We start from the raw sequence: 16,949 nt of genomic DNA on the forward strand, positions 1-16,949 counted from the left end.
CAGCCTTTTAACTTCAGATTAGCAGCCTTACTCTCTCTCACCCTGTCCTCTGTAGCACAGACACTGTGATGGACGCAGAAGCATGGCCTTCTTGCTGGTTTATTTCTTAATGGACTTCAGTTACTTGGAATTGGGTTAATCATAATGCCTGACACAGTATTATCATTCATTGGTCACTGTTTATTTTAGACTCCCCTTAGTGATCCTTTCAAGAGTCTAGAACTGTGAGACTGATACATTGGGAGCACCTGTTCTTTAAATTAATGAGCAAAGTTAGCTGTTTGACAGCTACTTTCTAGTCATTTGTGTTTTGAAACTATAGTATCAGGGGCCAGGGATTTAGCTCAGTGGTTTCGGCGCCTGCCTTATAAGCGCAAGGTCTCGGGTTTGATCCCCAGTACCAAAAAAAAAAAAGAAAAAAAGAAACTATAGCATCAGGCTTTGGCCAATTCCATATCTTTCCACAGAAATGTAGTTTTCAGAATAATCTCATTATTTCTTCGTTCTAAGAAATACTACCTTAATATTCTTCCTGTCTAGTTCCCTCCTTCCTTCCAAGTCCTTTTCCTGCTTAACTCAGATGGGTTTTCCTGTCACCTGGTAGCACTGCTGCATGACAGATGATGAGGGGCGGGAGGCATACTCCCTGTTCAGTTGCTCGGGAAGCCCAAGGCACCAGGCATGTGGAGCCCAGGCCCATGGCGCTGTGCCTGAGTCAGGGTCCTTCTGCAGAGATCCAAGTGGGGCATTTGCGGATGTCTTCATGGCAGCTGGCAGGTTGAGAGGCCTTCTAGGGAGAACAGAAGAGCGCATCTCCCACGACCCAGTCTGAGGAAGCAGGCCTTTTGGGGAGTAGCACAAAGGGCCAGGGTTCCCAGATTTCTGGGTGATTTTGAATCTCATCCATCCATCCCAGAAGTCATCATTTTATTCATAAACATTGTAGCACTTCAGTATTTATCTCTGAAGGTGAGGAACTCTTTGTAGATGTATAACTAACTCCATTGGCATTATTATACTATATAAAAGCTGATAACAGTTGCATATACCATCATTCAAAGTTTCAGTTTTCATAAATGTCATGTTTTGGTTTTTTTAATAGTATCTTTGAATTGGGATTCAGATAATCACACATAATTGGTTGATGTATCTTTTATGTTTCTTTCAATCTTTTGTGCATGGTGTAAGGTGGGTCTAATATCATTTTTTTACATGTGGAAATCCAGTTTCCTCTAACCATTTATTGAACATTTACATACAATTAGTCAATCTGATAACATCATATTAACCCACTAGACAACAAACTGATGAGGAAAAAACATTCAACAAAGTTCACCATCCTTTCTTCTTCTTGTTTTTTTTTTGTAACAGGGATCGAACATGGGACCTTGCACTTGCAAGGCAGGCAGTGGCACCATTACCATCCTTTCTTGATAAAACCTTTCAAAGGCTTGGGTATAGAAGAATAGTACCTCAGCCTAAAAAGGGCCATGAAAAACCCTCAGCTAGGGCTGGGAATGTGTCTGTCTTTACTGGAGCATTTGCCTGGCATGTTTGAGGCCCTACATTACATTCCACAACCCCACCCCCCCCAAAAAAAAAGGTCAGTGGGAGAAATGGAATGTCTTTTTGCTAAGATCTGGTGCAGAATGCCCACCCTTGCCACTTATATCCAACATAGTACTAGAAGTACTAACGAGTAATCAGACAAGAAAAAGAAATGAATGGTCTCAATTGGAAAGGAAAAAATAAAATCAGCTCTCTTTGAAGATGACATAGTCTTATTTGTATAAAATCCTAAAGACTTCACCAAAAAATTAATAAATGAATTCAATGACATTTCAGGATACAAAATTAGCAGCAGAACCCCATGGTATTTCTACGTAAAAACAAGCTGAGTACTTTTGATGTGATCCTAATGGTATTCAGTAGCTTCCTTCCCATCTGGTATCAGTTTTCCAGCCTGCCCTAGACCCAGAAATAGCCATTTCTCCCCAATTCCTATTTGTAAATGATGTTTAGAGACCACAATTTAGGCTTTAGGGTTGTTCGTTTGTTCCTATGTTGGTCTTTGTTCCTGTACCTCATTACATGAATAGAGTATGGATTTTTTAATGATATATTATGAGTTTATATTCATATTGTATATTCATAGTCAGGACTGTAATGACTTAACTTCATTCATCTTTTGTATTTACCCACACTGAGAATTTCCCCAATTGATAGAGCCTAGGAGTAAGAACAGTACCACATTACTCATCTGCTTATTCCCCATTATATGCACACTAGTCACAGAAATAACTCTGAGAGCTTAATCATCCCAGGCTTTTGATTATGTTCAAAAGGAGAAAGAGGGAAGGGGAGAAGAAGGGAGAGAAGGAAGGTTCAGGGAGTTGGGGTGCAGTCCCCTTGTCTTTGGGTGTAACCTGCTGTGTATGTACAGAAAACTGTTTTAAAGTCGTTTGGAATTTCTGTGTGGCTGTTCAACCAACTGGTTATAGAATCAACTTCACTGTTTCATTTTAAGGAATTGCTTTTCAAGAACTTGGGTTTGTTGTGCTTGTGGCTCCGCTCCCTGCTGTATCCTCCTGGCAGTATCAGGTGTTGGCTCACTGTTCTGCAGTTTGACTGTGGTGCAGACCCAAGTGGGGCCTTACTCCCAGAGCCATCTGCAGTGGATGTGCCCGGTCAGGTCGTGCTGAGCGGCCCTGCTAAGGCTCAGCAAGCTGTGTCTCTGCTGACATTCCTTCCAGAATAGAAGAGTGACTGCTGAGCTGGGATCAGAAATTCCAGTTTTGATAATGGGGTACATGGGGAGGGAAGCGTCAGCTTCGTTCCTGAAGTCCTCCAGCAGCTGCTGTTCATAATGGGATGCTCACCCTTTTAGACAGACCAAGGTAAATCTGAGTGTAGTTATAAGATGTAATCAAGAGAACTGTTTGGTTTCTTGAGATTTCAGCCGAATCTAGATCTTTTCAGCAGCTGTATTTGGCCCTCCCTCTACCCAGAAGAGCATAACTCTTAGTTGCACAGGAGCAGTTCCTTGCAGAGCAAAGCAGGTCATCAGCAGCATCCTTCTGTATTTGGAGGCAGGTCCCATGGCCTCGATTGTTCTTCAAAGTATGGGACAGGAATTGACCCATTTCAGTGACCAAGTCCACAGGCATCACAGCAGGGCTAAGTGGAGGCTCGCATGCCTGCAGAAGGCATTCCCTCCACAGCCACTGCCTCAAGGCGCCTCACTGGAGAGTCCCCTGGCAGATCCACTGTGCTACGTGCCCAGGAGCTGGTAGCACGGGGTTGTGAGGGGCAGGGCTCAAAGCAAGGACTGTTGTTCATTCCCATTGGAAAGGAAATTATAAAACCACTGTCCTTGTTGTGGTTTTAACAAGCAGAGATGCAAAATCTGTGTTTAGAAAGAGAGAAAGGCAATTTCATTTGAACCTAACTATTTTAAGGTACATGAAAAACTTTCCCTTTTCCTCATTCTGCACCCTCCCATATCCCCAGGCACTCGCAGCCCAGCCCAGCAACCCCCCCCCCCCCCAGCTGCTTTAGTTTATTGCCAGTCACGGTGCTGTCTGCTCTGGAAAGTTGCAGGAAAAGCTGATAAGGGCGGAGGACAGAAATCTCAGGTCTTATCTCTCCCTAGCACATGGGGCTGAGAGTGCATGCTTTTCCTGTCTTAGGACAAGAGACATAAATGGGCCATCTCCTGGCAGCAAGGACTTCAAACAGGGCTGGGGCCTGGCTCCCTTTCTAGTGGAGCAAGAAAGGAGAAAGTGGGTCAATGCTGTTTAGAAGGTTGTTTCACAGCGCCGAGATCAGCATGAAGAGCTTTGTGAGAAGACCCGCTTTAAGGAGAGCAGGCAGGCGGTGGGGCCGACAGAGGCCAGCATTGCAGACTTGCTTTGTTTGGGTAGAGTTTTGTCAGGACATAGGTTGGGCCTGGAAGAATTAGATTTTGGCTTAGGTTAAGCAACTGGCCTTAAGTCCTTTTGTGATAATGAGAAATTGACACCCAGATGGCCTCATGTGGGAGCAGAAGGGTGAAATACCCACTCATTTTCCTTCTGTCCTTCCCTTCTGCCAAGAAGGTTGGAAATAACACTTTGCCCGATGTTATTCATCCGGTGACATGATGAAAAGTGTGAAGAAGGCTCTTCGTTTGGCCTGGAATGTGGGGAGGCTGTGGAGGGGCCCCTGGGAGGGGACTGGATGTTGCTGTCCCAGCCAAGATCTCAGCCTTGAGGCCTCCCTCACCAGTGACCAAGAGCCTTACGGAGGACCCCACTTGCAAGTTCTCTCAGACAGTGTTGAAAGTCCAAAACTTAGTGATAATTTTAAGAATTGTACAATTTGTAAGAATTTGGGGAGTTGTCTGTCATATTAAAAAGGCCCAGTTTTATTCTTGAAAGCTTGCTCATCTCTTGTTGCTCAGTGCTTGGCGAACCTTTCAGAGCATTCAGATACAAACAGCCTACTGTGGTACCTGTGCCGTAGGTGTGGCCACCACAGTCCTAGGCTATAACGAATGTTGGGATCGTAACAGGCTTTAAAAAGCCTAGCCGTTATTCTCCCAGCTGTGTTCCAGAGAGTTGTAGGAGCCTCGGGACCCTTCAGAAGGGCGTGGAGGGAGGGCGGGCAGTTAGGACGGAGGCCCGCCTTGTGTCGGCCCATGAGGACCCTGCACCTGGGGCCAGCGTGGGTGCGAGCCGCCTGACAGCCCCTGCAGAGCCGAGCTCTGCTTCCTCCCGTGTTGGGGGCTCAGGCTGTGACTTGTCCAGGGTCCTGTCAGGTGGTCTGTGGGCAGCCAGAGCAAGAGAAGGGCAGAAATCAAGAGTAAGCATTAGGGACTTTTGTATTAGTTTGATAGCAGTTTTTATAATTGGAACATGTGTTTTGTGTTTTTGGAGAATTTTCACATTACCAGTAATTCTGGGTTTTTTGGGTTGTTTTTTTTTTGGTGCTGGGGATCAAACTCTCGGGACCTTGCACTTTTGAGGCAGGTGCTGGAACCACTGAGCTAAACCCCCAGCCCATTTCTGGTTTTTTTAATTTAAAAAAATTTACAAAAATTTTGGCCCACAATCAGTTGGAGATATAGAAAGGCAGAAAACAAAACCATCAAAAAACCTAGTTCTCCACCCCCATTAGTTTGAGACAGCACTCTGGTTAGGGCATTGAATTTTCCCAAGCTTGGACCTGACGGACTGCAGACTGCTCTGTTACACTTGAGAGCCAGGTCTTGGCTTCCAGGGCTGAGACTCTGAGCAGGTAGGGAGACAGCATTTCTTGATCTTTTTAATTTAAACTTTTAATGTCTTTCTCACTTATAAAATAAAAGGTTGCCAGGTGTGTGGCTCACACTTGTAATCCCAGCACTCGGGAGGCTGAGGCAGGAAGATCGCTGTGAGTTTGAGGACTGTGCTACATAGTGGAGTTCAAGGCCAGCCTGAAGTACGTACTGAGACCCTGTCTAAATATAAATAAATGAATACATTCATTTATAGCATATATAAAATCAAGAAAAATACTCATTGTTGGATTATTTAGTAGCAGCAACTTTATTTTCTATGCTATCCTTGGAATTGTAATCTCAATGTATGGATCAGGGCTTTTCTTGAATAAATTAATAGTTCATTTGGATATTATTTAATTTGAAAAGTGAACTGTTCCATTGTACTTTTTAATTGTGATAATACCCATACTTAATGTGGGACAGTGTATTTTGTACCATTTACTTTTTAAACATGACTCATTGAGTTCAGAATTTTAACATTCTTACTAACTTCCATGTATTTTGATCATATAATAATTTTTCCCTACCAAATTTACTCCTAAAATATTTCCTTAATATTTTTGTTACATTGATTTCTGATGAGTTAGTTTGTGAAAGTAGTATTACACACATTCCTTGTTTAACGACCACGTTCAGGTCCAGTGACAAGGTCGTTAAATGAATTGGTTGCTAAATAAGGATTTGTATGTACGTAGTACAGTGGGCCCTTGACTTACGAACTTGGTCTCAGTTCCTGAGAGCTGGTTGTAAGTCAGTACAACTGAGATCTGGATGTTTATCTGGGTACATGCTGTAGATAACAAGAGGCCAATGAGTCTTCTATTAATCTAGTTAACCCAAGTTGTTCCTGTGTCAGGCTGGTAACTTGAGGGTCCACTGTATGTCCACTACAATACTTGGAACAAAAAGCCCAAAGGAAACTCCAACTTGATGACTTTGCTTTTATTTGCATAACTCTTAGTGCAGCACTGTACTGTAATGTATAACAACATAAAACCATAGTACTGTACTATTCAGTACAATCAGCAAAAATTCTAGTACAGTACTGTAAACAAGGTATAGTGTACAAAAAAAGACACTGAGGTGCTATAAACAAGATGTACAAGATGTATATTGAAAAACAGGTCGTAAGTCCAAGTGGCAGGTCATAATTCGGAACAACGTGCCTTGGTTGTAAGTCTGAACAGTTGTTAAACAGGTAAGTTGTTAAATGAGGAATATCTGTAATTAGCCTTACTTTCATAGCAACTAAGAATTGAGAGAAGGGATATGTTTTTCTTGCTGGCTACCTTAGCCTAAATTAAGTTACCTTTATCTTAAAAATAATCGTGAATATTCTAAAAAGCATTAATGCTTTAAAAAGATCTTATTCTGTAAAGAATCTAAAATCATTTCAGCCTGCTCTGCATTCTGTAATAAAGACCCCATATTTGAGTTTTCAGGATTCTTCAAGGCTTCTGTGGAGAGCAGGAGGAGGCAGAGCCTCCTAAGCCCTCTGCTTCTGTTCTTGAGATCTGAGCCCTCACCTTCAGCATGGGTAACAGCCATAGCCCTGCCTCTGGAGAGCAGGGAGAGAACCAGCTGCCCTAGAGTTAGAAAACATGGTCAGTTTGGAGCATTTTTAGACTTCATTCAGAGAAGTTGTAGCCTGTGCCATATTGATCATCGAGCTCTGCAGGAGCCTCGTTTATCTTCCGATGACCAGTCTGGCCAAGCGTCGGCATCATCACTTGAGTCACTCAAGTGGCTGCAGCTTTCCAGCCCTGGATCTTTTCACGAGGCAGGAAACCTGCTGCGTTTCTCTGCCCTCTTCTCCCCAGAGGCAGTGTGACTCTTGTATGTGTTGTGATGTTAGTTACTTGAGAAGTTGTTGCCATGGAAAGCCATCCCTTTACAACATGTTTATGTTGGCTTTTCTTAATGAGTGGTAATTTGAGCAGCTGAGTAGGCAAATGGAAAAAGAGGAAGAAAATGATCGGCTTTGTTAACATTGGCATTCATATGAGGAATCTGGCATTGTTTGTATTTTCTCTACCAAAGGCTAGAGAAAAGCAAAATACTGTGCTTCCACGGTCTCCATCATCCACCTCAGATCTGTCCAGTTTGTTTTTCTGAGTTTGAATTCATAGCCAAGCTCTGCTGTCTGGTTATTAGTGGGTGTCTGCATACTGCAGGTCATTGTGAGTTCTCTTTGACACCAGAGCTCTTCATAACCTAACATTTTGCCTGACTTTCATCCTTTGCTGCTTAGCAGCCAGCAGCTATCGGCGACGCTCCTATTCACTGACATAATTCATCAAGGCAGGCATTTTTGTCCCTGACAAGAGACTTGAGATTGAAGGCTTCAAAGCCCAGTGCCCTCCAGTTCCACAGGCACACAGAAAGGGGGTTATGTTCCAAGACTTCCCAAACTTCGGATAGCACCAAGCCTTTCCCATTGTAACTGAGCACCTGCCATGCACTGTGGCCGTAACTTGCAGTTTGGGGTCCAACAGCAAAACCAGGAGGAACTTCTTTTTCCTTCTTACACTTGCATCGGTAGAAGATTCATTTTTACTGTGGAGCTTATCGACCTCAGTAAATGTTTTCTTTCCTTACTGAGCCAAGAACTTTCACCTTTTCACTTAAAGGAAAGATTTTTTTGTCATATCTGAATTGCCAGCATCGCTCTTCTTTATGCTTTGAGGCTGTTGTTAAGAAAAACAAGGATTGCTTGAACACAGACCATGTGATCCTGTAGCAGTTGATCTGGTAACTGAGACACTATCAGAGTGATTCACATGCAAACAGTGTATACAGCGTAGGGCAAAGGGATGAACTTGTGTTCCAGGAATGATGGAAAATGAGATTTTATCACGTTCCCCAGAGTGGCAAGCAGTTTAAAACTTGTGAATTATTTCTGAAATTTCCTCATTTATATTTTCAAACTTTAGTTGACTGTGGATACTGAAACCACATCTTACTCTGTTTTCTGCTACTATAACAGAATTCCCGAGACTGGGTCACTTACAAAGAACAAAGATCTTACTTCTTATAGTTCTGGAGACTAGGAAGGTCAGCATCAAGGTGCCAGCGTCTGATGAGGGCCTTCCTTCTGTGTCCTGACATGATGGGAGGTGTCACACGGTGAGAGAACCAGCCTGTGAGCTCAGGTCATCTTCTTAAAAAGCCACTAATCCCATCAGGGGCTCCACCCTCACTACCTCATCCAACCCTGCCCTCCCAAAGACCCCCACCAAGTACCATCAGTATAGAAATTTGAGGATGAAGTTTCCAATACATGAAACTAGGGGATGCATTCATACTACAGCACCATGGAAAGAAAGGCCGCAGATAAAGGGGACTCTGTGTGTGCCTGCACAGGTATGTTCTTAAACAGCATCTGATGCTTCTAAAGCCAGCAGCACACTACTTACAAAAGCAGACCATATCTTATAAATTCATTCAGCGAATACTTAGTACCTATTATGTGTACTTGTAAAAATAGATTTTAAAACTTTTTACTGGAAAATTCAGATTTTTATAGACAGTGATATTTGAAATTAATATAATTTTCACATCATCAAATGTTCTTTTGCTCTTCTACTCCAACTATTTAGAAGTATAAAGGTAATTCTTACCTTATGCGGTGTGCAGACAGGCCCCAAGCCATAGTTTGTTGTCTAACATGGGCCGTGGGTTCCTATGCTGTTTGCACATGTGCATGCATGCATAATTCCTCTGTGTGTTTGCCAGTTACTTGCAGCACAATTCTTGCTCCATTGGCATAGTTTTGATTTTTAACTGCTTTCAATCAAAACTCTTCAGTTGGGATTTCTATTTCTTTTTGACTCTTGCAAACTTGCTAATGCTAAAAGTGATTGTGTCGCTCTGTCAGATTCCTTAAGCTGTGTTATTACTGAGACTTTGTGTGGTTAGCCTAATTCCAAATGTGAGTGATGGATGTCTTTTAAAAAGTACGGGATTTCACAGTTGGGTAAACTTTTTCTGAGTGTGAAAATAACTCTTTGCCAAAAGAGATGAATATTTTCAATTATTGGGAAACCACAAAGGAAATCCATGAAACCATGAAGAGGTCATGACAGACAGGGAAAGAAGTGCCAGCGCAGTGGCATGATCCCTGCCTGCTGGCTAACATTTTAGAACTGTCGCCTTACCAGCCTTGGTGGCAGACCCAGTGATGACTCAGAACTAGAAGCTTTCCCGGCTTGAGTTTTCACACTAAGATCCAAAGTAGGCTGCATTGACTTCTTCACCTTTGCATCCTGTGCACCCTAGAACTCTCTTGCTCCCAAACCATCTGGTAAGATCAGTTCAGCCGATGTATGCTGTGGCTTGTGTTCAGCCTCTCCCACAGAACAAGTGTGACAGTTCTCATAGCCTCTTGCTTTTTTCCAGGTGACTTACTCCTGGAAGATGACTGTGGAGCAGGTGGAATAATAGACCAGAGGAGAGATATATGGATCATTTGATCTGGTTCCCATGGGGAACCAGAGGGCCACAGGGAATAAATTATTGGATCACATCCAGTGGAATTCATATGTCCCTTGCAGTAGTTAGAGAAGCATTTTGTATCATAAGGCAAGGTTCTGAGTAGAAGTAAGTGGTTTTCTCTTGATGGAAAGACTCTCTACTGTAAAATGTAGATTCTCTGTTTCTTACCCTTGACATTAGACCTGGCTCATGTGCAGATAGATCTATGTCAACAGAGCCAAGCCCGGGGGCTTGGTGGTGGGTGCCATGGTGGTGTTGCGAGCTCTTACCAGCCTTGATCCAGTCGGGTTTGGTGTCTTGGGCTTTTGTCCAGCATGCAGCGTGCTCTTGTCCTCATTGGAGACTATGCTGAATACAGAGGAAAAAGGTCCCTGTCCTCAGGAAGCTTATTATTTCCCGGGAATATGCTTGCAAAGCAAGTTACAAAAACAGATAATAGAAGCAATTAATTCCTGGTTGTAGGAAGTAAACAAGAAAGGATGGTCCACTAGGGATCAGGCTTGTTGAAGGAAGCAATCTTGAACTTGATCTTCAAGAAAGTGATGTGCATGGCTGTGAATGAGGGATCTGGAATGACATTTCAGGCCTGGGTGGCAAGTGACTGCATCATTTCACCTGCCCCTTCTGTTGGAAAAGGGGTTAAAGTACACACTCAGCAGACAGACTCAGCAGTACCGGCATCATGACAAGTCACACGAAGTCATTTCACACCTGAATTTACCTCTGAAGCCCTGTATCCAGTGGGCGGGTACAATTTCGATCTCCCCAGGATCTTCAATACGTCACTTGGGTTTGTCAGAGCTGTCTTACTAAAAAGTTCGGGAAATGTACAGGATGTTCTTTCAAACCACTTGCTCTCCGAGCTTTCCTAACCTTTCACAGACTAATCCAGCACATGCTGATGACAGACAAACCATGGTGGAGGTGAGCACTGGTTCATCACAACCAATAGCCATCGAACTAATAGCTGCAGTTGCTAAATTCACTGCTCTTGAGCTCTGGGTGTCTGCTTTTTCCTTTGATGAGAAAAGCTCACTGAAGGATGACCGTTGTGGCATGACTTTTGGCTCTTCCCGTGTAAGTCAGAGAGCTTGCACTGTCCAGTCACTTGTGAGCAGCCCTAGCACATGAGATAGGCCAGTGAGCTAAGGGCTTTGCCTCTCCCTACTATCCCTGGGTGGGTGTGTCTGTTGTGAGCAGTCAGATTTTACACGTATGGCACATCTGCTCCAAATGCCTCACTGAGCTCTCTGCAAACTTAATCCTTTGGCTGTCCCAAACAAGACTGATAACATTCTTCTGAGAGTGATAGGAGACTCGTTTCTCTTTGAACATTTTACTGGTAAGCCATCTCAGTGTACACGTCTGAATGACATAAGAGCAGAGTTCTCTGTAGCTCAGAGGAGCTTCTCCCAGACCACGAGATGCCAAGACTCCAGATAGGAGTCTAAAAGAAACAGCAAACTCATCTTCCTGTAGACACTGGAGAAACTGGACATGTGTGCCTTCAGGTGTTCTTCAGGTACCTGAGAGGGTTGTGGTGTATATAATTCATATCTTATGGGCCTCTTTCTGCAAGGTCATCCTTCTTTTGCATCCGCTATCTTGTTTCATCATTATTGATTCCAAGTTGCTAGAGATTAGGATTCTCCTAGTATATATCCATGTACTCCTTGAATCAACCTATTGCTAAAGAGGACACTGAGTCAGAGAAAGCTAACTGTGGGGTGGACTAGCCCCCAGAGTAATCCATCTCTGCATGGAAGTGTCCAAGAGGTTATCTAGCATGTGTCCTACAGGGATTCTTACCCTGGGTAGACAGTTAGACTTGAGTGTTTCCTGTCAGACTTTGTCAAGAGAATTGGAATGCTAATTTGACAAATTACAGAACTTTTAAGCCTGGGCTTCAGGGTATTATTTACATGAATTGCAACCTAGATAAGATAGTTTCTCTCTCTCTCTCTCTCTCTCTCTCTCTCTCTCTCTCTCTCTCTCTCTCTCTCTCTCTAACTCTAAAAAGTAGTCTCTCTTTGACAATTTTTCTCCCTGAAACTTGCGTCCATTAATGTCTGCCATACTCAAAGTTGAGTGTGGACCTTCATCCCGGAATTTTATAATCATATATTTTAGTGTTGGGGTGGCTTCTGAGGAGAGAAAAGGTGACAGGTGAGGCCGCTGCTGAGGAGCAGTCAGGGCACCGTACTGGAGGAGAACAGGCTGTACCCCTGGCCTGGGGCCATGTTCCACTCCTAATAGTTCCTAGCCCTGAGACCTACAGATGCAGTGACTCAAGTCTCACTTCTTCCACTGGAAAATGGAGAGAATGCTTCTTGGATTGCAGTGAAATCATTTAAGATGCCACAGCATATTGAGTGCCGGGGTCTTTGATGGTGGCTGTCGTCTTCGGTGCATACACATGGTCATGTGATGGAGCATAGCAATCCCTCTGGCTCTTCTGGCTTCAAACAGTCAAGGTTCTGTGAAGTGGGAAGCAGGTCGCCTTGAGTGATCTGGGTTCTAATCCATAGAATACATGTTGAATCTGTAGAAATTGAGGTCCTAGTTATCACTGGGGGAAAATTAATCATCAAAAATTTGTAGCACATCCTGTGTACTACTCATCAGCTCTGAACAAAGTGAACAAAAAAGATTAACCCATCAAACTACTTTTTTAGAACAGTACAAGAAGCTGTCATTTTATATTTCAAAAAGAAGAGTCACTGCTAGAAACATGTAGAAAATATCTCAAGATATTTCTCTGTGTTTGCCTTTGTATCTTTCTTACTAATGAAAGGGAAGGTAGAACAGTGCATATATTACAAATGTAGAGAGAGTGATTTTTAAATGTTTGCTAATTCTCTAACCATTTCTCCTCCCATTTGATGAATCCTTTCTTTGAAAAGCTCCTTGTCTAGGTGTGCCGATGGCCACGGACAGTTAAGTACAGCATCCCCTGCCCAGAGTTCCACTGAGTGAGAGGGCAACCTGTCCCCAGCACTGGCCCCACCCATGGGAAGCTGGGATCCCACAAGGCTCTCCCATGTGTGACTCCCTCCCTGTGCTGCAGGAAAAGCTGTCAGCAGAGAGAGAGAGTGGGTGAGACTTGGTTTAGAGCAGGACAGGAGGGCCGGGGATTTAGCTCAGTGGTTTCGCCACCTGCTGCGCAAGCTCAAGGACCCGAGTTTGATCCCCGGTACCAAAAAAAAAAAAAAAAAGAGCAGGACTAGAGGGATCGTGAACTGCAGAGGTGTAAAACTGAGAGACCAGTTGCCAGCTCATTCCTTTCAGAAGCACCCACTTTCCAGTTTCAGCCTGTTAGCTCATTAGTATTTCCTCCACCCACAACCGACCGTTTCAGAAAAAAATTTAGGGTCTATGAAGGATCAGTAGAGATTTTCAAGCCATGATACATAAAAAGAGAACCTTCAAAAGTGCAACATTGGAATTTGAAGTTCTAGCTTCTTACCCCTTTTCTTAGAAGGCTAAGTATCAGGATGATTTTCTAGGACTTAGATTTAAAATAGATTTCTGTTCTAGTTAATAGTCACTTCAGTTTTTGAACTTTACTGATTTTAGCTTCTATACAGCAGCAGTTCTTTCAAACGAATTCTTACATGCTATTCAGTACTAAACAGTTTTCTCCTGCTCTCCTGAACAATCATACTGGGTGGGAACTTGGGCCAGACGCTTTCTTGCACGTGAGTCTGGTTGGCGGCAGAGTGTAGCTATAGGGCCTCCTCAGCTGGGCCTGACGTCGGGTGGTCGTTTCCGTGGCCAAGCTCATCTTGCCACCCACCCACTTCCTGGCCTCCTCGGGCCATCTCTGCTGTGTGCACCGAGCAGTGATTGACGGGCAGCCCACGCGGCTCTGCCGAGACCAGGACGTTTTAGGCCTGCAGCGACCTTAGAAGGCACCTGCTTTAGCCTGCTTATTTTACTTGATTGGGTAACTGAGGCCCAAGAGGCTTTGGGCTTTGTCTGAGGGCTTCCATTAATTAACAGCAGGAATTGGAGTTCTCAAAAGAGATTATTTCCTGAGGTTAAATCAAATGTTTGGCAAGATGATGAGTCAGGCACAACTTCCCCAGTGGCATTTTATATGGAATTAAAGTTTTCATGTTACTTATAAATTTGTTTTACTCGTTTACAGAATACCATTAGCAAACTAGGACTCTCAAAGTTTACAAAATAGTGAAAGTCACATTTAAGTATTACATACTTTTTTGAGGTTGTGTTATGTGCTTAGTGGAAATATGAGAAAATGCCAAGTTGTCTCTATTTCAAAATAGGTTAAACAGTAACTGATTTTTTTTTTCAGTACTTGTTCATGTTATAAAAGAGACCAGACATAAAAAGTGCTTGTTTTCTTGAAAACGTATGTATTTTGCCATGTGATGCTGAGGCCAAGAATACAGAACCAGGGGTTATAATCTCTAGTAAAGTCACGTTTCTGATTTCAAGTGTGTGGAACGTGAGTCCTGGGCAGTGCTCCGGCAGGAGTTGGATTTTCAGTATGCTTCTCCTTTGAGTCCGTGGTTTTTCAGCGAGGATGTATTCCTGTAGTGCAAAGGTGGCTGCCCGACCTTGAGCAGCTGTCCCAGCAAGTCATTTTGTCTGCACCTTCCCACGGATGAACAGGGCTTGGGTTTGGGCCCTTGGCTTGTCTCCCTGCCCTGCTGAGCTCGGTGTGCTGCGACCTGGGGTTGTCGGACTCCTAGCACTACAAGAGTCGATTTGCAGCGTTCCTACTTTCTAGCATTAGAAAGATCCACAGAGTCCAATAAGTGACTTAGAAAATGGTCTTGGGTTTCCTAATAACTAAATGCATGACTAATAGCAGCAGTCAGTTCCTACACTCAAACTGGTAAGAGGAGGAGGAATGCAGATGGTAATAAATACATAAGCACAGCACGCATATCTGAAGGATATGACTTGAATGTGAATTTCTAACTCACAAATGCACGCCAGAAGAGGGACCCGCTCATGGCAGGCAACTATCGCCAAGACCTGTTCCGTAACTAGGCCACCTGCCCAGTGCCCGTGTCCCTGTGTGACTAGGGTGTGCGCCCTTACGGGAGGCAAGATCTTTCTTGTCCATCGCCTGGGATTGACTGGCTAGCACCAAGAGTCTTGAGAAGGTGTCTCATCCTGCGGTACAGTTTCAGCCCTTATTCAGCATGTGAGGAACAAAAGGACAGAGTGACCTGGTTTCTGTCTCCTACAGCAGCCCCCCTACCCTCTGCAAAATTGCCTGGTAGGATTCCAGCAAAAAATGAATGCTAATAGATCACTGAAACTTTTTCCCAAAACTTGGTTGATTTATCCCACATGTTGTGTCTTATTTTTGAAATTCCAAATTTTAATGCATGATTTTGTTTTTTAACTCAGAGTCAAAAAAAAATAAGGTCAGTGTTGATTTGATAAGTGGTGACGTGGAACGGTAGCATTTAATGCAATGGGACAGTGGCTACACAAGGCCCCATTTGTTCCTGATTCTACTGGAATTTCAAACAGGATGCTACTTCTGAATCCACTGAGCTTTTTTGGTTTTTTTGAGGGCCACTAAGTCAAGAAAGCACAAGGTCTGTTTTTACCATGTTGGTTTATAGGTAGGTGAGTTAGCTACATAAGCAGAGCACTGCCAGCTACATTTACAGTTGTTGGTAGAGTCCTGATCTGGGGTCCGCAGTGGCTGCATGTCGCATGGTGAAGAGGAAGAAGCCCTTCTCCACATGGGTTGGAGTCGGCTCTTGCCCTTTGGGGACAGTTAGCCCGTACGCGTGCTGTCTGTTTCTAGATCAGCACACATATCTGTGTACTCCACGAGGGAGCAGAAATCAGTGTCTATCCAAACCACAAAGCTCCGAATTTCTGTGACCCTGGTTTTTATGGGAGACCCTGGGGACTGGGATCACTATTTATAGTGTTGTTCCTAAGGAAGTGTTTACTCAAATCCATCTGGGCGGCTTGTCAGCTAACCCTAAATTAGCTTCTGTCTGTCCAGCTACTATCCCCCCTGGGCCTCAGCCAGAGGGCGTGTGGCCAGGGGAAGCAGGCAGCGGCTCCCAGGCGCTCTCCTAACTGCGAGTGTGCAGGCTCTGCGTGGAGTCCTGGCTGCCATGCAGAGTGGACAGCTGGTGCTTACCACTTTTAACTCTCTCCCCACCCAGGATGAGTGCTGCCCCGCCACCGAGGACAGGAGTGAGACCTCCCCTATGACCACCAGCACCCTCACCATCCAGGAGTACTTCTCCCATCGCATGGCCCAGCTGAGGAGCAAGCCACAGGACCCCATCCCCAAGCCTGGCCTTTCAGAGACCCATGTAGGATGGAACAGGGGAAGGAAAAAAACCGGAGAGGCAGCAGATCAAGATGTGGAGAATTATCCCCAAACCAAGGCCAGGCTGCCTAAAAAGCAAAAGCGGGAGGAAGAGCCGAGCCAGGGACGTGTGACCAAGAAGGGAGACGGGGCCCAGCGGCAGCCGGCAAACCCCTGGGGCGGTGAGGCCGCTCAGGACTGTGCGCAAGGCCCCGGTGACCGGGAGTGTGCCCAGAAGCCCAGAAAGGAGAGAGCAAAGACCAAGCCGCAGCAGCCAGCAGAGGCAGCTGCCGATGCTGCACCGGATGAATCCCCTGTGAAGAAGAAGAAGAAGAAGAAGAAAGCTTCCAGATGAATTCTCTCCAGCCAGGACCTCTGACCACTGCACTGTCAGGAGCTGCCGTGCGGGTGCTCTCTGGCCTGAAGTCAGCAGAGTTAACCCCGTGCCGCGGGGGCACAGCTCCCAATGTGCCGGGAGGTGCCGCGTCTGGTCCTCTCACCACACTCCCCGTTACCTCCGGGAGAACAGTCTCTGCTGTCCAGACCGTGCTTCTCCGGACAAATAAATCTTTCTAAACTCTGAGCCTCTCACATGAGCGTCTGTCTGTACTCATTCGAATGCACACATCTGTGTGTGTGTGCGCGTGCGCATGCACCCTTGTCCTGTCAGTGTGCTCTGGCTCAGACCTCCCTCGGGAACAGGGACTTGTGCTTCCTCCTGAAGAACTCCATGTAATTAAGGCATGAAGAGGCCATAGTTTGCATTCAGAGAGTTCCTTCTGTTCTATAGCCAGCTGCACATCTCTGCCAAGTCGGAATTACGGGACTGCATTC

At 44.7% G+C, this 16,949-nt stretch overlaps 1 protein-coding gene across 2 annotated transcripts in view; it reads left to right on the plus strand.

Moving 5' to 3' along the window:
- Positions 1-16,706, plus strand: part of Pinx1 (PIN2 (TERF1) interacting telomerase inhibitor 1) — a 70,974-nt gene extending 54,268 nt beyond the window's left edge. For both annotated transcript variants that reach the window (XM_004848446.4, XM_021261358.2), the window contains exon 7: positions 15,967-16,706. In XM_004848446.4, coding sequence (XP_004848503.1) covers positions 15,967-16,470 — 504 coding nt within the window. In that variant the 3' untranslated portion in view covers positions 16,471-16,706. The remainder of the gene's footprint in view (positions 1-15,966) is intronic.
- Positions 16,707-16,949: the final 243 nt, after the last annotated feature.

Source organism: Heterocephalus glaber, unplaced genomic scaffold, assembly GCF_053883595.1.
Source record: "Heterocephalus glaber isolate CG9 unplaced genomic scaffold, H.glaber_assembly_v1.0 deba00001460, whole genome shotgun sequence".
Classification (NCBI taxonomy): Eukaryota; Metazoa; Chordata; class Mammalia; order Rodentia; family Bathyergidae; genus Heterocephalus; species Heterocephalus glaber.